This window comes from Bubalus kerabau, chromosome 7, assembly GCF_029407905.1.
Source record: "Bubalus kerabau isolate K-KA32 ecotype Philippines breed swamp buffalo chromosome 7, PCC_UOA_SB_1v2, whole genome shotgun sequence".
Taxonomy (NCBI): domain Eukaryota; kingdom Metazoa; phylum Chordata; class Mammalia; order Artiodactyla; family Bovidae; genus Bubalus; species Bubalus kerabau.
This window is the reverse complement of record NC_073630.1, coordinates 73,119,198-73,139,910: the sequence shown is the minus strand read 5'-3', so window position 1 is coordinate 73,139,910 and position 20,713 is coordinate 73,119,198. Positions and strand designations below refer to the sequence as shown.

The 20,713-nt window shown below is 37.0% G+C and overlaps 1 protein-coding gene across 14 annotated transcripts in view; it reads right to left on the bottom strand.

Annotated features, from left to right (window-relative positions):
• The window catches only part of FIP1L1 (factor interacting with PAPOLA and CPSF1), a 66,799-nt gene extending 48,066 nt beyond the window's left edge, over positions 1-18,733 (bottom strand). For 2 of the 14 annotated variants that reach the window (XM_055588584.1, XM_055588585.1), the window contains exons 1-7: positions 18,383-18,725; positions 17,036-17,075; positions 13,765-13,822; positions 12,616-12,719; positions 6,431-6,495; positions 5,501-5,608; positions 4,933-5,063 (exon numbers count right to left, since the gene is read on the bottom strand). In XM_055588584.1, the coding sequence (XP_055444559.1) occupies positions 4,933-5,063; positions 5,501-5,608; positions 6,431-6,495; positions 12,616-12,719; positions 13,765-13,822; positions 17,036-17,075; positions 18,383-18,467 (591 nt within the window). In that variant the 5' untranslated portion in view covers positions 18,468-18,725. Of the gene's footprint in view, positions 1-4,573; positions 4,643-4,932; positions 5,064-5,500; positions 5,612-6,430; positions 6,496-12,615; positions 12,720-13,764; positions 13,823-17,035; positions 17,076-17,178; positions 17,224-18,382 lie in introns of all 14 variants that reach the window. The other 12 variants (XM_055588575.1, XM_055588576.1, XM_055588573.1 and 9 more) reach the window with 12 other exon arrangements.
• Between the last annotated feature and the right edge of the window lie 1,980 nt (positions 18,734-20,713).

Sequence of the window (20,713 nt, the reverse complement as noted above, 5' to 3'; positions counted from 1 at the left end):
TAGCACTATCACCTAATCTTCAAATGTTGCATTCAGCATTAATAGACTCTAAACTTGTTTAGTCAGAACATAATGAGATTACTTTTTCCACATGATCTAATATTTTAAGAAAAGACTATATAAAAAGACATCGTGACTGATTTTATTTAAAAAATTGTCAGATTTTATGTATTCAAAGAAAAGTTGACTATAGTCTATAACCTTAAGAAGCTATTTACTCAAATTATCAAATTATGCCAAAACTTATTTTGTAAAATTTCCTTCAACTGTCCTTTATAGCATTATTTACAAGCTTAATATTTCAAAGTAATATCTAAAAATAAATTGTGAAACACCCAAATAAAGGACTATGCAACTATTTATAAAGTGTTATTTATCAAAAAACTTTATTAACCTAGGAAAACAGCTTAGGTTAAGGTGAAAAAAGAAAAGTAGAAAACCACATAAATTATTACAATTTTGTTTCAACTCACAAGAACAAAAATATTGCAAAGAAAAAAAAAAATATTGCAAAGACAATAAAAGTCAGGACTTTGAAAGCAGATGAAAAAAAAGTAACTGAGCAAACCAAAGAATCTGAATCCTAAGTCAGCAATGAGAAAGAAAAAGACATTGATTTTCACAGCAAGACCTGCAAAGATTCAGGAACTAACAACTCTAGCTCCCAAAACATTTCAACCAGTCAAGTATAAACATAAGCCCTCAGACAGGAGACTAATGTCTTCTCTGAAAACTCAGATTTCAAAAACAAAAACCCAAAAAAGCAAAAAGATAAAGATACTGACCATCAGAGACTGAAAAATGCTTAACCACAGTCAAGTATACAATCAGCAGGTTCTACTCATATGCACACACCTCTCAATTGTCTTTTCAGTGGCCCACACTCTGATGAATTAATAATGGCCAGGGATCAACAAATATTTGAGAAGTCAAAGACAAAAGCCAAAAACAACAAACTTAAAAGATCAACTTGGAGAAAATAGACTATGCACAAAAAGAAAGCCTATCAATCAATCTACCATTAATATTAAGATATTTTGAGAGACAGAGGGAGAAAAAAACACTGCATCACTGCATGAATAAGAATAGGATGCTAGGGGCTTCCCTAGTGGTTCAGGGGTTGAGAATCCACCTTGCAATGCAAGGGAAACCGGTTTCATCCCTGGTTTGATCCCTGGTCCGGGAAGATCCCACATGCCACTGAGTTATTAAGCCCATGAGCCTAGAGCCTGTGCTCTGCAACAAAAGAAGCCACTGCACCACTGGAAGAGCAGCCCCCGCTCGCTGCAACTAAAGAAAGCCCACACGCAACAACAAAGACGTTTCAACCACAGATCAAAAAAAGAAATAAATCTTTTTAAAAATTTTTTTAAAGAAAAGAAAGACTCGATACTACAGTTAAATACTGAAGAAAAGCCTTCTTAAATATTCAAAAATGTAACAGTAGAAATAAAAAAGCGAATAGAAGAACTCTGAAGCCGAAGAAATCTCCAGATAATGGAAAACAAAGAGATAGGAAAAGAAAAAGGAGATAAGCATAAGGAGATCCAATTTTTGAATAAGAGGTCCAAAAGGCACATGAAGACAAAGTAAAAAAAAAATAACAAGAAAATACCCCAGAAATGAAGGATTTATACTTCCAGATTAAGAAGGTACAAATAAATGCTTGGTACAATGGATAACAGACCGACACATCTTAAGAAATTCACAATGGTGACAAAGCTCATAAATGCTTCCACAGAGCTGCGGGCAGGGCGGGTGGGAAACCTACGCAGGTGTGCACACACAAACTGTAATATTTTGAGAGAAGGCTGTGGTCAGTTTTTCTTATACATATCACCCATTCTTCCTAGTCACTTCTTTCTTGCCTTCACTCTCAGTTATATAATTGTACAATTGTTTTCATACTCAATTGACTTTATACTGAGGTGTACAAAAAGACTTTAAGAATGTTAAAACATTAATAAATCACTTGAGACACTATAATAAACACAGGCTGGTTCATTTGTGCAGTGAAATGGTAACCCACTCCAGAGAGTCCCAGAGAGTCTACAGACTTAGTAACCAAACAAAAACAACAAATCTACTTGTTAGTATGTTTGAAAATTTACTTAATAAAAAGTTTAAAAGTTATTTTAAAGATGCTGATTGGCTATCCCTCGGATAACTAAGGATAAAAAAAAATCTTTGTATTAGATATAAAAATAACTTAAAAAACCTGTTCTTCTGTCCATTCCCCAGCATCAGTCTGAGTCCTTGATCATTTTGTGCCCATAGTACTCCAACAGTTTCCTGTCTGGACTCTGACTCACATTTCCACCCTTTATACTCTGTGGCCCACTCTGGTTACCAGCTGTTTTTTCTGAAAACCAGATTTGCTTATGCTATTCTTATACCCAAGAACTTTCAAATGGCTTCCTATTACCTATTCATACGTCTGTAGGGTACTTGCACATTAGTCTTTCATATCATTTCTACCATTTCCAGGCTTCTCTCCTCTATCTTTCATCGATTCTCAACTCTTCTTTCACACTATCTGGTTTTGTTCACATTGTTTTCTCTGCCTACAATCTTCTCCACTCTCCTCTCTCCTAGTAATGCAAACTTACTCATTTTTCATCACATCCCATTTGAATCCTTCTAGACTCTGCAATGTAGGATAACCCACTCTTGCCTTTGAACTCCTTACTGTATTTTGTCAATACACCAATATAAGACTTTCACAATACAATATGGTTATTATTTTGTATGTACACATCACTCAGATCATGAGCTCCCTGAACACAAAGACTGTTTTACTGTAGCACAGGGCTGGGCACAATGAAGGCATTCGGATATGTTAATAAAGTTGGGCAAGTTTTTTTCCTTCTATCTCCTTCTTACCAATCCTAATAATTACAGTTCCAAATGGTAGAGAAGTGGACAAGAGCTTGGACTTTATTCAGCCACACCATACACTGCCACCAAAACAGTATTACTTGTAACTCACTGTCCTAATCACGAACAGGCAGTAATTCCTCCAACTCATCTTCCTGGTTTCTAGGCTTTCTAAAATTAAACTACACCCTACAAAGCCATGTCTTCTATTCTCCAAAAAGAATAACTCTCTGATTCAATAAGGCTGACTTCTTAAATAATTTGACTACAGCTATCAAATTCAAGTCCTTATTCCTTCAGAAGTAAATAAATCAGAATGGAACAATCATCTCCTCTCACATGATCAAAAGAAACTTCAAAATAATTTTTTGATAGATTGTATGTATAACTTATTCACTATGGCTATCTTCAATAAAAGACCAGACCCTAGCAGTTTCTTCTTATTCTTTGCTTTTAGAAGTTTACTGCAAGAAAACACAAAATATACAAAAACTGGAAGTTTAAAAAGGCAGTTCTCATTTCTGTTGGAAGAAAATGAAAAGCACCACTGCCAACAAACTATTTCCTCATCAAGATAACTTCTCTAACTATTCATTCCAATTGTAAAAGACAGTATATTCAATGTCTAAATAAGTAGGTATCATCAAAAATAACTTGATGACCATTTAAAATAAGAGACATCAAACACTTTCAAAATATTTACAGCAGAACAGGAACCAAATACTTACCCAAAGTAGGATGTAAATTAAAATTAAATTCTCTATACAGAACTGTGTCCAGCAGAGCGGCTACATCTGCGGATATAGCACATGCATTGCATAAGGCAGTATTTTGGAGGACAGGGCTATAAGCCCCAAAAGGGACACAGAAAAGTTCCTGCCTATAAAAATTCCCTGAGTGTATAGCTCAAACTAAAAATCACTCCCAGTCACTGACATCCCAGTGTCACTCAACATAAGAATCAAGAATTAAGACTTAAGATAAAGGAAGAAGAGTTTATAATAAGGTTTTGAGAAAGTTTGTGGGATGCTGTGTATCACACATGTATGAAAATATATTATTATTTGGAATCATCATACGGAATAGAGAAGCAAAAAGTCAGACCTGATACCCAAGTGGTATCAACCTACAAGTTCCTCACTAACTTGCTCCTTATAAATATTCATTTAAAAAATCAATGACTTTATCCTAATTTTGTTGAGTCTTTCTTGGCGACTCTCAAAGAATACCTAAGATTCTTGAGATACCTTAAACTGTAAGAGACATCACATCAATGATTTCAGTGTCACACAGATAATACAGGGTACGCCATCTACCTTACCATTTTTTAACAGAAAATCAGGAAAAATAAGTCTCCAATTCTGATAAAAATTACAGCAGGATCTACAATGAGTGCTTAGCCTGTTGGCATGAACTTTTATATCCTACAAACAAACATACACTTGACTCAAAATAAAATCACAATATATAGCAAGAATAGTTTTACTTTGCATTTGTTAGTATAATAGGCTATAATTCACATGCTTGCAAAAGTGGAGATAAAACAACAATCAGCAAATTTGTAAGTCACCAGGAAGCTGAAGATTTGGAAAAAAGGTAGCTATTTCCATTTTAATCTTGTCCCTCGAGTAGTGGTATGGGAGCAGACTCAAGAACAAAAAATGAGAGCAACCAAGGATAATTTACTAAAATTCACCTTAAAAAGATTGAATCTGCCATCTTGGATCTCTGCACCTGGTGTAACTTCCATAGTACAGTCTTCGGCCTAAGTTAAATAACATATTCCCCATTAAGATACCACATAATTTTTAATTGACAGGCCACATAAAGACAAACCAGCTGTGGCTAGTCTGCAACATGAAACTAAAAACATCAGATAATCATTAATATGAAACTCTGGAAGGGAAGGAGGGGAAAAAAACAAACATGGTAAAATGGAATTTTTAAACTATCATATAGCATTTAACCACCTTTATAGGGAAAAACTGATGTATTTAGGGAATAAAACTGGGACAGTAGAAAAGGCTGGGGTATTTTGGAATATTTACTAATTACCGTAATTTTATTTGTAGTAGAGGTAACTGGTATAACTTCAAGCCCCATTCGTATCCTCTTCTGTTTTTCACAGTAAGCCTTCCAGGTGTCTTCATTAAACCCGTAATTAAAATAATCAGAAAGATCAGCACCTAAAGATAAAACACACTTTCAGTGTACAAATGATTTCAATTCTATTTTTATGTAGTACATAAAATATAATAAACTGCAAAAATATAGAGTTCTATTAAGTCTTATCACCTCTTCTAATTTTACCAATTCTCCCAATTAATACCATAAAGCAACAGAACTATACAAAGTTTTGACCAAAATGATTTCCTCTAGAATTGGCATTATAATAAAAACAATGAGTCTACTTTTATATAATGCTAGGTCACCTTTAAGATTTAATAATATAAGTCATTATTACTTGTGTGCTTAAGACAATAAAAATTATATTAAAAAAATAATATTCTATGCTGAAAAAAACTTTTCTAATGATTGTTCATACTGACGCTGAAAAAAACTTTGCTAATGATTATTTATACTAAAAATTTTTTCAAACTGATATAATCCACAATAATCTTACCAGGTTTACGCCATGGTTTATCTTCAAAAGAATCCAAATCTACCTCCAAGAGTGGAACTCCATTAATGCTTCCAGGTGCATCAAGATCTACTCCTTTGACTTTCGTTCCTACTTTAGAAAATTACAAAACAGTAAAGGAACCGTATTAGTGAGAGATACCACAGACAAACAGAAAACAATGACACCTTTTTACTACTGCTAATGCTAGCACTAATTCTGGCAAGATTTCACACTAAGTAGTAACGTTTCCACAAATAAGAAGTGAGGTCAAAGTTTACGGTGTAGTTATAAGATAAAACAGAGAGATTAGAGACTTCTTATTTATAATAAGGGATTTCTGTACCAAGAAACTTCCCTGTTTTAAATCATTATCTTCATACATTCTGTGAGCTAAGAAAGATTTCTACCTTTTAAAAAAGCTGTAGAACAAACAAACAACAACAAAAACATACACGTGACAGGAACCCTATGTGACCCACACAGCCTAAAGTATTTATTAGTTAGCCATTTACAGGAAAGTGCCCACTGCTGCTGCTGCTGCTGCTAAGTCACTTCAGTCGTGTCTGACTCTGTGCGACCCCATAGACGGCAGCCCACCAGGCTCCCCCGTCCCTGGGATTCTCCAGGCAAGAACACTGGAGTGGGTTGCCATTTCCTTCTCCAATGCATGAAAGTGAAAAGTGAAAGTGAAGTCACTCAGTCGTGTCCGACTCCTAGCGACCCCATGGACTGCAGCCTACCAGGCTCCTCCATCCATGGGATCTTCCAGGCAAGAGTACTAGAGTGGGGTGCCATTGCCTTCTCCAAGTGCCCACTATATATGGTCAAAATGGTTCTTTTTAACTGAGCTGTAATAACTAACATCTATTCATGACTTATTCAGATATATGCCCGACTTTCCTACTGATGCAACTACAAATTTAAATTTACCAGCAGTTCCATAAACTCTTCCTCCTGTCTTGATGTTAAGATTTACAGGTGCTGTACCATAACTCCTAAAAGCAAAGTAATAAAAATTATCCTGAAATGCTGAAATGAAAACAGCAAAATATTCAGTATGTACATATAAATTATATAACCACATATTAACTGGATAGACTGACACTAAACTCAAAAATTTTAGAAAATGTTTTAAATTTTAAGTCTGTCACTTAATAAAAGATAAAAACAATTTTATTTAAAAGTATATTAATTTTCCATCTTAAAAACCTACCTGTAAATAATTCAATATTCCACTGTTACAAACTAATCAGAAATTTGGCTGGAAAGGAAAGAATAGTTTACATGCCTAGTTTTTACTTCCTCATCTCCTACTCATTCATTTGGACTTGCAAAAACTCACTGCTTCTTGCCTGCCTAATAATGTTCATCTTTTGTCTCCAATGTGTTAATTTTGACACCTAGGTTATTCTGCCTAAAAAAAGTAAGGCTATATTCAATAAAATACTCAAATATTTGTATAAAGCTCCACTGCTATAAATGTAAGAAATATAAGGTAGCCCAAACAAAACTGTTACTATCAAAGAGGACCATCATTATCAACTTGAAGGTTTTATCATCTCACTAATTAATTCATCTAATAAATACTTCTGCCTGCCGGGAGCCGGCATATTGCATATTGAGTGCAGCACTTTCCACAGCATCATCTTTCAGGATCTGGAATAGCTCAACTGGAATTCTATCACTGCCGGGAGCAGGAGCTCCGCCCATGGCAAAGGTCATGAGAAAGGAGGCTCGGCATACGCAAAGGCGGGATCGAGCCTCAGGAGTCCCCCTGGAAATTCTCGAGCATCTACCCCCAAATCAGAGTCTGCCTACTTTCTGCTTTGTGCTCTCACCAACACCTCTGACTTCACAGGGGGGCTGTCCCCCACTACCTCTCTCTGAAAAAAGAGTTAGCTTACAGCTCCAGTTAATAATTCCAGGGTGTGACAGTGTTTCAACCTACAAACTCCTTTGGAAATCCTCTAGCCTGCCTGAATAGGTTTTTCCGGCCACATGTGATTGTTCAGAGCCTCCCAACTGTGAGAGGCAGGAGATGTTTTAAACTGTCTAAACACAGATTCCTTTGAGTAGTTAAAAGATTGATTAGAAATTGTATTGGTGAAGGGTTTTTCACTTATTGGGCCAATGTTTGCTGCTAAGTCTCCATACTCCTTACCTACTGTGTCCTTGGCAGTGTATTGATTGATATAATGGGTGTATAGAAATGTAAGTAGTAGCCTCAATGTTTGTAACCTTGGACCCTTGAGTTAATTATTTTCTTGATTGAGCCCACCTCACCTTTGCCCTACAGGAATGCAGCTTTGTCCAATGCTTTTTTGGAGGCTGGTGCCTGACTTTGGAATAATCACCTTTAGAGAAAGATAAGTTTCTTAAAATGTTAACAGGCCTCCTGGCCAGATGATGTAATTCACCTGAACTTTTGCATATGATAAGTCTGAAAGCCTGGCTTCGATTAGGACCACGTACTGCTGTCCTTGCATGACTCCACCCCTTCCCCCATTATCCTCTATGCACAACTTAAGGTATAAAAACTACTTTGGAAAATAAAGTGCGGGCCTTGTTCACTGAAACTTGGTCTCCCCATGTCACTCTCTCTCTCAAATTCTGGCTGACTCTCCATCTGGAGCGCGGAACCCGCCATGCTTGCTAATTATGCCTGGGCTTCTAAGATCCTACCGGGGAGGCCTCAGTGTCTCCTCTCCTTCGGGAGAACGGAAGGACGCCTGTGGCCTACGTAAGTGGTGCAAACTTCTTGTCTTGAAGTTTTATTGGTCTCCCGCGTAAACCAAGCTACTCAGCCTCTTTTCTCCACTGAATTTTCCTACTGAGCTATCCTCATTCTATTACTCTTTATATCTTTGATAAATATTTATAAATAAATAGGTCGCCGACGCCGTCCCCGCTTCGAATACCCTGGATCAGCTGGGGCTGGATCCCGGCATCTGCCCATGGCTTAACAGTAAAGAACCTGCCTGCAATGCAGGAGAGCAGCAGGAGCCATGGGTTCCATTCCTGGGTCGGGAAGATTCCCTGCAGAAAGAAATGGCAACCCATTCCAGTATTCTTGCTTGGGAAATCCCATGGACAGGGAAACCTGACAGAGGAGTCAATGGGGTCGAAAGGGTCGGACACAACAATAAATGCTTGAGTACCAACAATGTATCACATATAGTTCTAAGCTAAGCAGAGAGAAAGAGGAACTGGACAAATATGGTTCCTACCTCTTAATACTTACATTTCAACAATCAAGTTCAGCACAGCAAAAGCACTCTGAGGTATCTATATAAGATATACAAAAGTCCCAGCTATTTGAAAGTCAAAGTACAAAAACCAAGGACTGTCTCCAAATGGTCCTCTTACAGAACTGCTAAAGGATAAATCAAAACAGTATTTATGGCTTACCATAGTTCATTACATGAAGTTCTTTACTTCCCACCCAGCTACTTTCCCTTCCCCACTGTGCCTTTTAAAATGTTACTTTTCTTTTTTAATGCCACCAAGTCTTTGCATTCATTGTGAGTAAAAAGGCTTAGCTGTCTGGAAAACTGTATTCAAGTAAATCTGACACCTATCAATAGCTACCCCGCCACCATGAGATGTCAGGCTTCTCTAGGGGCTAGATGCTATGCACCTGGCTGTCTAAAGGAACTTCAAATTAAATATACCAAGAAATTTTATTTTAACCCGCTCCTCCCACCTTACCCATATATGGTAATACATTGCTATGTACACAATGAACTAATCTAGAAATCTCCAGGTCAATGAGTCCTTTATCTCCCTTTCCATCTATAACCAACCGTTACCCACGTTATTTCCATTTATTCTTTACTCATATATATCAAATTATTTCATCTATCACTATATTACTGCTGCTGGCTTAGTTTTATCACCCCATGTGGATGATTACTTCAAATCTATTAAATAATTTCTATCTAGCACATCTCAACTACATCTGCTAGAGTTTTATTTCAAATGTGACCGACCTAATAACCTTTACCATGATTACATGGCAAAAATGTACTAACTTCCCTCTTCTGTGGTTTAAAGAAGCAACCTGGGACTCTCTCTCCCGCGTGCGTGCACTCTTTTCTCTCTCTCTCTTTCTCTCTCTCTCTCTCACTCTCCTGCTATCTTCTAAATAAAATAGAGCTGTAAAAAAAAAAAAAAGAAGCAACCTTCCTCATCTACCTTATTCTCCAGCATTCTGGTTCCTCTAAGTCATGCTTCCACTATATCTAAGTAGCTTCCTCTGCCAAAACCATCAGTCCATTTCCTTCTGTCTCAAGAATTATTGAAACAAATTCAAATACTACCTCCTCTAGAATTTTCTCTTCAACACAAGTAGACTTTTAGCAACCATCCTCTCAAAATTTTTAAATCCCTGTACACGTTTCTAGCTAAGCACTTACACTGCTTAGCTAGAAAGTGTTTGCTCACATGTCTGTCTTCCTCACTACTTTTGTTAAACAAGAATAGTTTATATTCCCATCATCAATTAACAGAATGCCAGACAAGCTGTCTTTATAAAGTATTTAATGAATGAGCAGATGAATTTCAAAGACATAGCTGAGAAGCCACTCTTCTACCCAAGGTAAATTATTCCTACCCTAAGATTTGCTTTTCTTCCTACCTTACTTATAGATACAATAAACTCTGTAACAAAAAGTATGTTACCTACAACAATTCTAGTTGTTACTTTCTAGCAGCTTGCAATAAACCAATTTAGCACTGTTCCTTAAAAACAATTTGCTCTTTAAATTTGCTTCTGAAAACACTGCACAAAGTAAATATTCATCAAATTTTATTTTCTCCTTGGCTTTCTTTCAGTTTTCAATGGCTATATCTTGAGATAACAAGGTTAAAAAAGCTTTATACTCTCCAGAAAGATCTGTAACTTAGTTTGAAATGCATTAAAAAATACAAAAGAAAAGATGGACTGATGAGTGGGTGGAGGCATGGAGGTAGGTAGTAGATAGACAGGTGATGCAGCAAACACAGCAAAACATAAATTATATAATCCAGCTGATGAGTAAACACGTGTCCACATCAATTCCTTAAACTTCTTTGAATGTTTGAAAATTCTCATGGTCAAATGTTGAGGGAAGAAAAAAGTTCAAAGATAACTGTGTTTTTTAATATGCAGTGTATTTACTAAATAAACACCTACTAAATACCATATGTAGGACAATGTAAGAAATAGGAAAATTCATAAACCATGGTTTCTACTCAAAGATTTCAGAGTCTAACTGTGATAAACGTGCAAACATAATTACAATCCATGAAACTGCTATAAGAAATAAAGTTCAGATAAAGTACTATGGGAGTCTATGTGTATTTAATATTTGTATGAAAGTCTTACCCCAAAATTGGTCATATTAGTAAAAAAATAATCACCATTTCCTTTAATTCTTCTATACTTGCAAATACAAATAATTTTAGAGGACAATACTTACTAAAAATGCAGTGAATACTATGGTATTATCTTAAAGTGTTCCTTCTGCGTAGTGCAAATGAAAAAGAAAGTCAAGGTGTTAGTCACTCAATTGTGTCCAACTCTTTGTGACCCCATGGACTGCTGCCTGCCAGCAGGACTGTAGCTCCTCCAGTCTATGGGATTCTCCAGTCAAGAATACTGGAGGGGGTAGACATTCCCTTCTCCAGGGGATGTTCCCAACCCAGGGATTGAACCCGGGTCATCTCCTGCACTGTAGGTAGATTCTTTACCATCTGAGCCACCAGGGAAGCCCAGATGACAAAGGCCTATTACCATAAGGGTTTACTAATATCATGAGCTCAACACTAATCATTTACTTTAAGTGGAGATGAGGAGAACATCAAGCATTACCCTAACATGAATCATTTAAATCCTGCCCCTCCAAAAGTTGCTAGGGTCTTAAAATTCCACAAGCAGTCATTACTATAATGCAAAACTGATTATGACAACTGAATTACCTTTAAGCTTCCTGAAATAACTTCAAAAAATTTCTCTACTAGATTAAATATTCAAAAACATTCATGCATATGTTGTTCCATTTCAGATAAGACTGCCTAATAAACAATAGTGTAATTAACAAAAAGTTTGTTTTCAATGTACGAGTACCACAGTATACATCCAAATTGAAAAGCACAGAAACGTCAACTCTTATTCTACCACCATAACATAATCACAATCCGTACTTTATTCCTCAGCAGTCCATTTGCTTGATCCAGCTTTACAGACTATAAACCCTGAGACAACATATTGGCATAAACAGCCCTCAGGATTATTAACCACTTGAAAAATACACTATAAAAAGCAAAAAGAAGTACTTTGGTTATTGTTTTTATTGAACAAAAAAATTAAAGAAACTAAACTCAGGTCTGGAAAAGTAATAAAATGTTAAAAACAACATAGATGCAAACAACAATTTAAGGTTTTCTAATTCTAATTAAAGAATCTGTGGCACTCAATTAATTTGTAAAAACACTTCAATTTCAAGAATAAAAAACTGCTACTTCCACACAAGTTTACCTAACTTTATATTTAGGAAAAAAAATTTCATTCTGAAATCCCTTTACATCATGATATGCAACTAGATGCACACATGTATGCCGAGTCGCTTCAGTTGTGTCTTGACTCTTTGTGACCCTATGGACCACAGCCCTCCAGGCTCCTCCTTCCATGGGATTCTCCAGGCAAGAATACTTGAATGCCATGCCCTCCTCCAGGGGATCTTCCCGACCCAGGGATCAAACCTGTGTCCTGTCCCTTATGTCTCCTGCACTGGCAGGAGGGTTCTTTATCACTCTTGCCACCTGGGAAGCCCTATAACTGACATATAATACTGTATTAACTTTAGGTTTACAACAGAATGATTTGATATATGTATAAATTGTCAAAATGATTACAGTAAGTTTAGTTAACATCCATCACCACAGATAGTTACAAATATTTTTTTTCCTTGTGACAAGAACTTGTACCTACTGTCTTAGCAATTTGTCAGATGAAATTTTAATAAGAATTCATATCATGGTCAGATGGAAAATTGTAAAAACAATGGAATCAATCACTAATTGTCTGATACAGGCACACTGCCTTTAAGCACATACAACTGTTACTTATAACTCACCCATACTGTGGTGCTCCCGTTTTAATGTCTCCTATAGTGACGTGAACATCGTCCTCATCATCATCACTGTCGCTATCACTATCGTCTTCAGTCTCAGTCACTTTCTACACCAAAAAAATAACCACAAAATGCACTCATTAATCCATTTCAACATTTGATTTGAGATGAGTAACTGAAAAGGTAACTGTTTTGCATTTTTTGAGCTCCTTTTAAAGGAAAAAGTTATAGTGCTGCTGCCTATTTCAACTCATTTACAACTCGGAAGCTTTACATGACAAAAGGATAACGATGTTAAGTAAAACTTTTTTTCATTGTCTTTTTGTAAATAACACTGTATGTATTTTTCCTATAAAGAACTGCTCCTCTTAAAAGTATGGATCTAAGGCAACATACTAAAATACCTAGAAGATAAACTTAAAAAAATTTGAGGAATTCTTAACAGAAAGAACATGAAGGTAAAAGGAAAACAATTTTTAAGGGTCACAGAGTCATGGTTAAACATCATCAAACAGTTAAAAGAACAGTTCACTTACTCCCGACAATTGTTTACACACAGTAGAGGCCCTGCATGCAAATGACTGAGGGAATACTTTGTTTCTATGAGTAAAAGTTGGGCCATACACAAAGGTTTTATTTTGACTCTAAAAGGCTGTTTTGTGCTTAGTCACATAAGAGCAAAATTTAAAAAAGTAGAACTCGTAGGCTAAATAGTTTTTTGTATACAAGTTCGAGCTTGCAGAATACAAGTTCTTTTTTACAGGATTAAAACATGTTAAAATATTCCTAAGAACAATGATTTGTTTACCTGTAAAACATTACTTTTAAGAGGCATGACGTCAGACTGTCACATATATATATAAATAAAATATAGATATATCTGCTAAAACAATTGACAAACTTGGGTTGCAAGACTCAATGCTTGCTTTGAAAAAACTAGGCTATTATTATTAATAATAAACTGCTCTTTTATTAAAGCAATAAACATTAAGCCTTTGTAAATGCTCCATTTCTTCTAGAGTTTCCTCCCACTAATTCTCATGCGAAATACTGCAAGTAATGCTAAATTTTGGTTTTTTTCCCACGCGAACGGGAAACTACCGATAAAGATTTTGAACAGAGAAGTAACCAGATCTCAAAGCCTTGTGTTACCGGTTTAGGTACGCCATTTTCAGGAGTTTCGTCTTCAATTCCAGATGGAGGATTGGCACTACAAGCAACAAAAACAAGCACATGCTTTGTATTACTTTTCTGAAGTAAGGATGGAGCATTGTAGCATTTTTAAGCTATGTTTGATAGTTTCTTGAAATTATTGTCTGTTGCATAAGAAAAAAGATGGTAAAAACGGCCTGTTTTACTTTGCTATTCCTAATGCCTACACAAAACATGTACATTCAACACTGGAAGTAAAATGGAATTGCACCACAGTTTGTTAATGATGCCAAATTTGCAGTTTGATGGTGGGATACAATTTGAGTTTTTTACATTTTTAAAATATGCATCATACTTAATCTTATTTACCCTAAAACTACCTTGAACATTGAGGTACTGTAGGAACTGCCAAGGGCTATGTAACAGTTTCCTCTTTTCTTCCTCATTTTATAGTTTCATCTTATTGGATATATGTCCTTTGTCAAATAAAAAACAAATTTTAAGATTTTTTAAAAAGTTAATTTTAAGACTGCCTTCCAGTTTGGCAGTGAAGAGCTCCAGATCTAATTTTCACACATGACATACTTTTTTAAGGCTAGTTATTAATTTGAATTTGCCCTGTTATAACAAAATTGCTATATAATAATAAACACTCTTATTCTCACGAGACTTAGCATATGGCCGTTATCCATGAAGTCAAATTTCCAGTACTGTAGTGCAATTGGTTTTTTATATTTTTAACAACTACAATTTTTATAGTGGAAATTAACCATTAACCTCATTTTATAGATAAATAAACTCAAGTACAAGGCAACTCACAATTATTTAGGTAAAGCATTTCCAGGAAAATTGTCCAGATGTTGATACAGTTCAAAGCTCTTTTCACTGAATTTCTGCTAATCTCTTCTAAACTTCACTTTTTGTCAAACAGCTTCTATAGGAATCAATTTAATCTCGAGTGTTTTTTTTTTTTGGTAATACAATTTCCAAATAAACTAAAATGAAGGGCAAAACCTGAAAATTTATCTGTTAAATTTTCATTGTTCTACACTAGCCCAAGGAAAAAAACATGCAACTATGATTATTCAGTACATTTCTCAGAAACCAGCTGGGCTTGTTCTTTTATGTCACAAAACAGTATATTTAACCAAATCTTGGATCAATGAAACATGACAATTAGAGATAGCACAATGCAATGGTTAATAACAGTTTCAAGGATGGGTTAGTCACTTTTTTAGTCACAAAGAATCTGGGGAAAACTAATAGCAAGAGCTCAGATCATTTAGGGCAATGTAATATGTACCACTCTGAATACCAGAACACAGGTTTGGCAGGGTGCTCGTGCCCAACAGACTTATTCTCTATCACCACTAACATACTAGAAATGTGGTAAAATTATAAGCTTTTTCTAGAAAAATAAAATTTTAAAGATAGATCTTCTCCTTTGCATGAAATAAACTGCTTTCCAAATAAAGTGTTAATAAGGAACATGAAGACATTTTGACGGTGACAAGGGAGGGAGAAGGCTTCCTCTCCAATCAATTTAATCAGGTTGTGTACTGAGGAAGTAAGAAATCAGAAAATAAGCTTCAAGAATTGTAGCCAAGAACTCATATTAAGAAAAGAAAATAAAAATTAGTTCACAAAATCCTGTTATTATCATTAATTTCTGGACCAACTGAAAAACAGGATAGGAAGTAATATTACTTTCATCACTATAGACTACACAAATCCTAACTTTGTGATTAACTGAGATCAGGGTTAGGAACTGGTTTGGATATATCCATTTCAAAATTAAATAACAAGATTTCAGACGGTACAGTACTGAGTTAATAATTAAAAAAAAAAAAAAAAAAGTCCAAAACAGGGGTATTTTAAACAAAGAATAAGTTCAACACCCTGTAAGCTGTTTCCATTTCTCACTTCTTCCCTTCACTTTTTAAAAAATAGCAGCAGAGATACAATTCATATACCATACAATCTACTCATTTGAAGCATACAACCAGAAGATCGTTAAGTATGAAGACAGAACACTGTATTTATCTAATTATAGTACACTTCCATCATCCCAAAAAGAAATCTTACAGGTATGTAGTTGGTCTCCATTTTTCCCTACCCCGGTAACTACTAACTACTTTCTGTCTCTTTGGATTTACCTATTGTGTACACTTAATAATTAGAAACGCACTACACAGTCCTTTGTGACTGGCTTCATTCACCAAGTATAATGTTTTCAAGGTTCAACTGTATTCTAACACATGTCAGTACTTCATTTCTCTTTACTGTCAAACAGTATTTCAACTTATGAATATATCACTTTTCTAAATCTGTTCATTCATCATTTAATGGACACTTGGGTTACTTTCATATTTGGCTATTATGAATAATGCTGCTATGAACATTCACATAAAACTTTTTGTGATGTGTGTTTTAATTTCTCTAAAGAATGTATCTAGGAGTAGGATTCCTGGATCATGTACATATGGCAGCTCTAGGTTTTAACCTTTAGAGAAACTGTTAGACAGGTTTCCATAGTAGTTGCACCATTTTACAATTCCACCATCAGAGTTACAATTTCTCTGTATTTTCAGGAGCACCTGTTACTACCTGTCTTGATTACAGCCATCCTAGTGGGTGTGACGTGGCATTTCCTCCTCTTTTTAAACCCAAATATCTTTAAAACTCCTTTTTGCAATCATGCCTCCCTCATTATAAGACACTAAGGAATCTGGTCAGAGTAATGTCAGCATGTATCCATCCATGTACTTGTATCCATGAGCTATTATGAATTTAGGATAAGTTTCTAGCTCCCTAATATGTTCGATAAAGGACACTCACACCTTTCTAATAATCTAACAAACACTTTCAATCTTATAACAAATTCATTCATTCCACTTTTAATTTTAAATTTGAAATACTTAAGTTGTTAAGTTGTAAAAGTAGTTACCCAAATAATTATTTTTTTAAAATTTAAACCTTTTTTCCTTAGTAGTGTAATGGTTATACTATATACTCCACTACTGAGCTCACTTAAGGTTATGAAGTTACTTAACATGAAAAATATTCAAACCCTTACCTCAAAACTTTTTTGTCCCCTAGGCTATTAGCAAACAGAATTGGTTTAAGAGTACATCCTGAAATAGTAATAAAGGACGCAATGTTTCCAATCTCATTCAAGCCAATGATGATAACCAAATCATGCTGACAGTCTGTCGACAGGATCACTGTACCACACAATATTTGTTAAGTATCAATAAGAAATTTCACTAACCTGGCATTTTCTTCTTCTGGCCTTTCAACTTCATTTTCATCTACCAAAAAAAATACATACATAAATAAATAAAATTAACAAACAAATCACTCTTAAAGAAACTATTATTATGAAAATCTGAAGTGATCATCACAAGCACTAACCTAGGTCCTTTGCCAAATCAGTGTGCACATGCACGTCCCATGGGCCTATAAGCATATCCAAAGTTAGATCACCTTATAATGACTTAACAAGATTATGTTTTTAATGAAAAATAAAATTTTAAAAAAACCAACTTTTAAGTATTAAAGATTTCTAGATCTTTGTAAAAGAAACCCTACACAGTTACATTTCAAAGAGTACTAACTAATGATAAATCTTGCACCAAAGGTAATGTATTTCACAAGTTTACCAAAATTAAAATTTGTCAAAGTCACGTCAAGGAGCAAGGTGCCCAAACATGCGCTTTTACTAGACTACTCTAAACACAATCGAGAATATGCCTTTTAGGCACGAAACAAACATTAACTTTCAAATTTAGCACTGGTAACAGACAAAAAGGGACTGTGACTTCATAGAAGTTAAAAAACAAATGTCAAACAACTCTCTTTCAACGGGTAAGTAAAAGATGCAGTAAATTCATTTTGTGTTAAAGATAGATAACACGAGATGATACTGAAAACCATAAGCCTAAGGGACATGAGGTACTTCTATGTGGGTTAAAGCGAAGTCTCTTAAAAAAGAAAAATTTCACCTTAATACAGGAGACATTCGGGGTTTTCTTTATGGGCCATAATGTATTCCATCTCTTTCTCTCACTCTTTTAATTAATTATTTTTAAAGCACGACTTTCAGACAAGGAGGTACCCTTGCAGGTGCATTCCACACAAACTGACCATCAAGAAACAAGACGTTAGTTTTACAGCATCAACTTTATTTAGCTATTATTACAGAATGACTGCTTGTGGGACAAGAAGGGCATCCTACAATCAAAGGGCAACAAGAAACACGCCAACAAAGCTCAGAATCGATACAAGAAAACAAGTGAAAGAGTGCTGAGGCGAGGCGGCCGAGAAGGGCGGGCGGGGAGGAGGGCGAGGCTGGGTTCCGATCCCGCGCCCCCGGCCCAGCAGCCGGGGCTGGGGGGGGGGGGGGGGGTCGTTGCGCGTTGGGGGCGTGGGCTGGGCGGGAGGAGGCGGAGGGGGGCGGGGAACGCGCACGCCGCGCTCGGCCTAAGGCAGGCCGGGGAAAGCTCCGCACGAAAGGCCGCAGGCGGCGGCGTGAGGGGCCCGGGACGCCGGCAGTTTGCGGGTCGGGAGGGGAGGCCTGAGAGAACCCGGGAAAGAGAAGGGACAGGAAGTTCCGTACCGCCATAAAGCCACTCTTCCTCCTCATCCCCTCCGGTCCCGCCGCTCAGCTCCGACACTAGGCGCTCGACCTCGCCGGCCGACATGGCCGCTCCGAGCACAACTTAAGCGCGGTGATCAACAGCCCCCTCCAACCCCTTCCCCTGCCTCGCTGACCAGGGGCTCGAGAGGGGCGCGAACCCGCCGGCGAGCGGACGAAGGAAGCACGAGACTGAAATCCAGGGCAGACAGCCGCGGAGGCGGCAAAGCAGACGACTCCGGCGCCCTCCGCCCGCGCACGCGCAGCAGCGCCAAAACGGCGCGGCGTCTCTAGGTGGCTTCACTTCCGCGGCGGCGGCCACCGGAGTCTGGTTGCGCATGCGCATCGTGTCAGGCCCGCCTCCCACGGGATTCCCCCCCGCCTTTTAGCATGGCTTTCTCTCCTGACGTTCTACGTTGGCTAGAATTCTCCTCCCCCAATGTCGACTCTGATCGCTTGTGTTTCTACTGCTGAAGAGTACACCATTGTCTTTCTGGCTTTGATGCCTGCATTCTGTTCTCTACCTGTTTTGTTTTTCTAAATCTTCTGAAAAGCGTTTCATTTTCCACTTGTTATCAGAAGTGATATAAAATCGTTATCCTATCAGTCCCTGTTTCTCATTAGAGAAGAAATCTAAATCATGCTCACTTTCTTGAAAAATTAGTTTTAACAGCAAACAAAAGTCAAAAAAAATCAAGAATGCGTTTTCCTTGTCCAAAAGAACTCATCCACTACCCTGGTTTCCAGAAGTAGGTCTTGTTTTCTGTTTGAGGCGCAGCATTATGAAATTTTAAATTCCAATAGTTGCTTCAAATATATCGTTGTGGAAGAACGTGAGATTAATGAGCCTTAAAGTGTACAACATTCAGAAACATTTCAACATTCAGAAAACTAAGATCATGGCATCAGGTCCCATCACTTCATTGCAAATAGATGGGTAAACAGTGGAAACAGTGGCTGACTTTGTTTTTGGGGTCTCCGAAATCACTAGGGATGGTGATTGCAACCATGAAATTAAAAAATGCTTGCTCCTTGGAAGGAAAGTTATGACCAACCTCAGTTCAGTCGCTCAGTCCTGTCCGACTCTTTGCAACCCCATGAATTGCAGCAAGCCAGGCCTCCCTGTCCATCACCAACTCCCGGAGTTCACGCAGACTCACGTCCATTGAGTCAGTGATGCCATCCAGCCATCTCATCTTCTGTCGTCCCCTTCTCCTCCTGCCCCTCAATCCCTCCCAGCATCAGAGTCTTTTCCAATGAGTCAACTCTTCGCATGAGGTGGCCAAAGTATTGGAGTTTCAGCTTTAGCATCAGTCCTTCCAATGAACACCCAGGACTGATCTCCTTTATGATGGACTGGTTGGATCTCCTTGCAGTCCAAGGGACTCTCAAGAGTCTTCTCCAACACCACAGTTCAAAAGCATCAATTCCTTGGTGCTCAGCTTTCTTCACAGTCCAACTCTCACATCCATACATGACTACTGAAAAAACCATAGCTTTGACTAGATGGACCTTTGTTGGCAAAGTAATGTCTCTGCTTTTTAATATGCAATCTAGGTTGGTCATAGCTTTTCTTCCAAGGAGCAAGCGTCTCAATTTCATGGTTGCAGTCACCATCTGCAGTGATTTTGGAACCCAAGAAAATAAAGTCTCTCATTGTTTCCATTGTTTCCCCATCTATTTGTATGAGCAGTATGAAAAGACAGGGGGATATTATTTAGCCTTAAAAAAAAAAGGAAATTCTGGCACATGTTATAACATGGAGAAACTTTAAGGATATTACTAAGTGAAACAAGTCAGTCACAAAAAGATAAATATTATATAATTCAGTTTATATAAGGGACCTAGAATAGTCAACTCATAGAAAGTGGAATGGTGGTTGCTGGGGTGGGGGGGGGACTACAGAATTGTTAGTAGAGTTTCAGTTTCAGCAGACAAAAACGTTCTGAATATTGGTTGGAAAACTGTGAAAATACTGAACTGTGCACTTAAAAATGGTTAAGATGGTAAATTACATATATTTTGCCACGGTTAAAAAAACAGAAACAAAAACATGTCCCAATCAAATTCAGTATATTTATTCTCCAATCTGCTCTTCTACATCTCAGTTACTGCCACTTACTAGTGACCCACATAGAAAGCTGGCCATTAATCTGTGATTTTCTCTCTGCCTCTTCCTTTGTCAATCTAGTTACCTGAATTGTGTCTCTATCTTCTTAACATTTCTTCATAAATCCCAGGCTATCTACTCCCTTTATTAGTAGTATTCTTATGTACTGTTTTCCATAGGTATTGCTGTTACCTTTTTCCAGC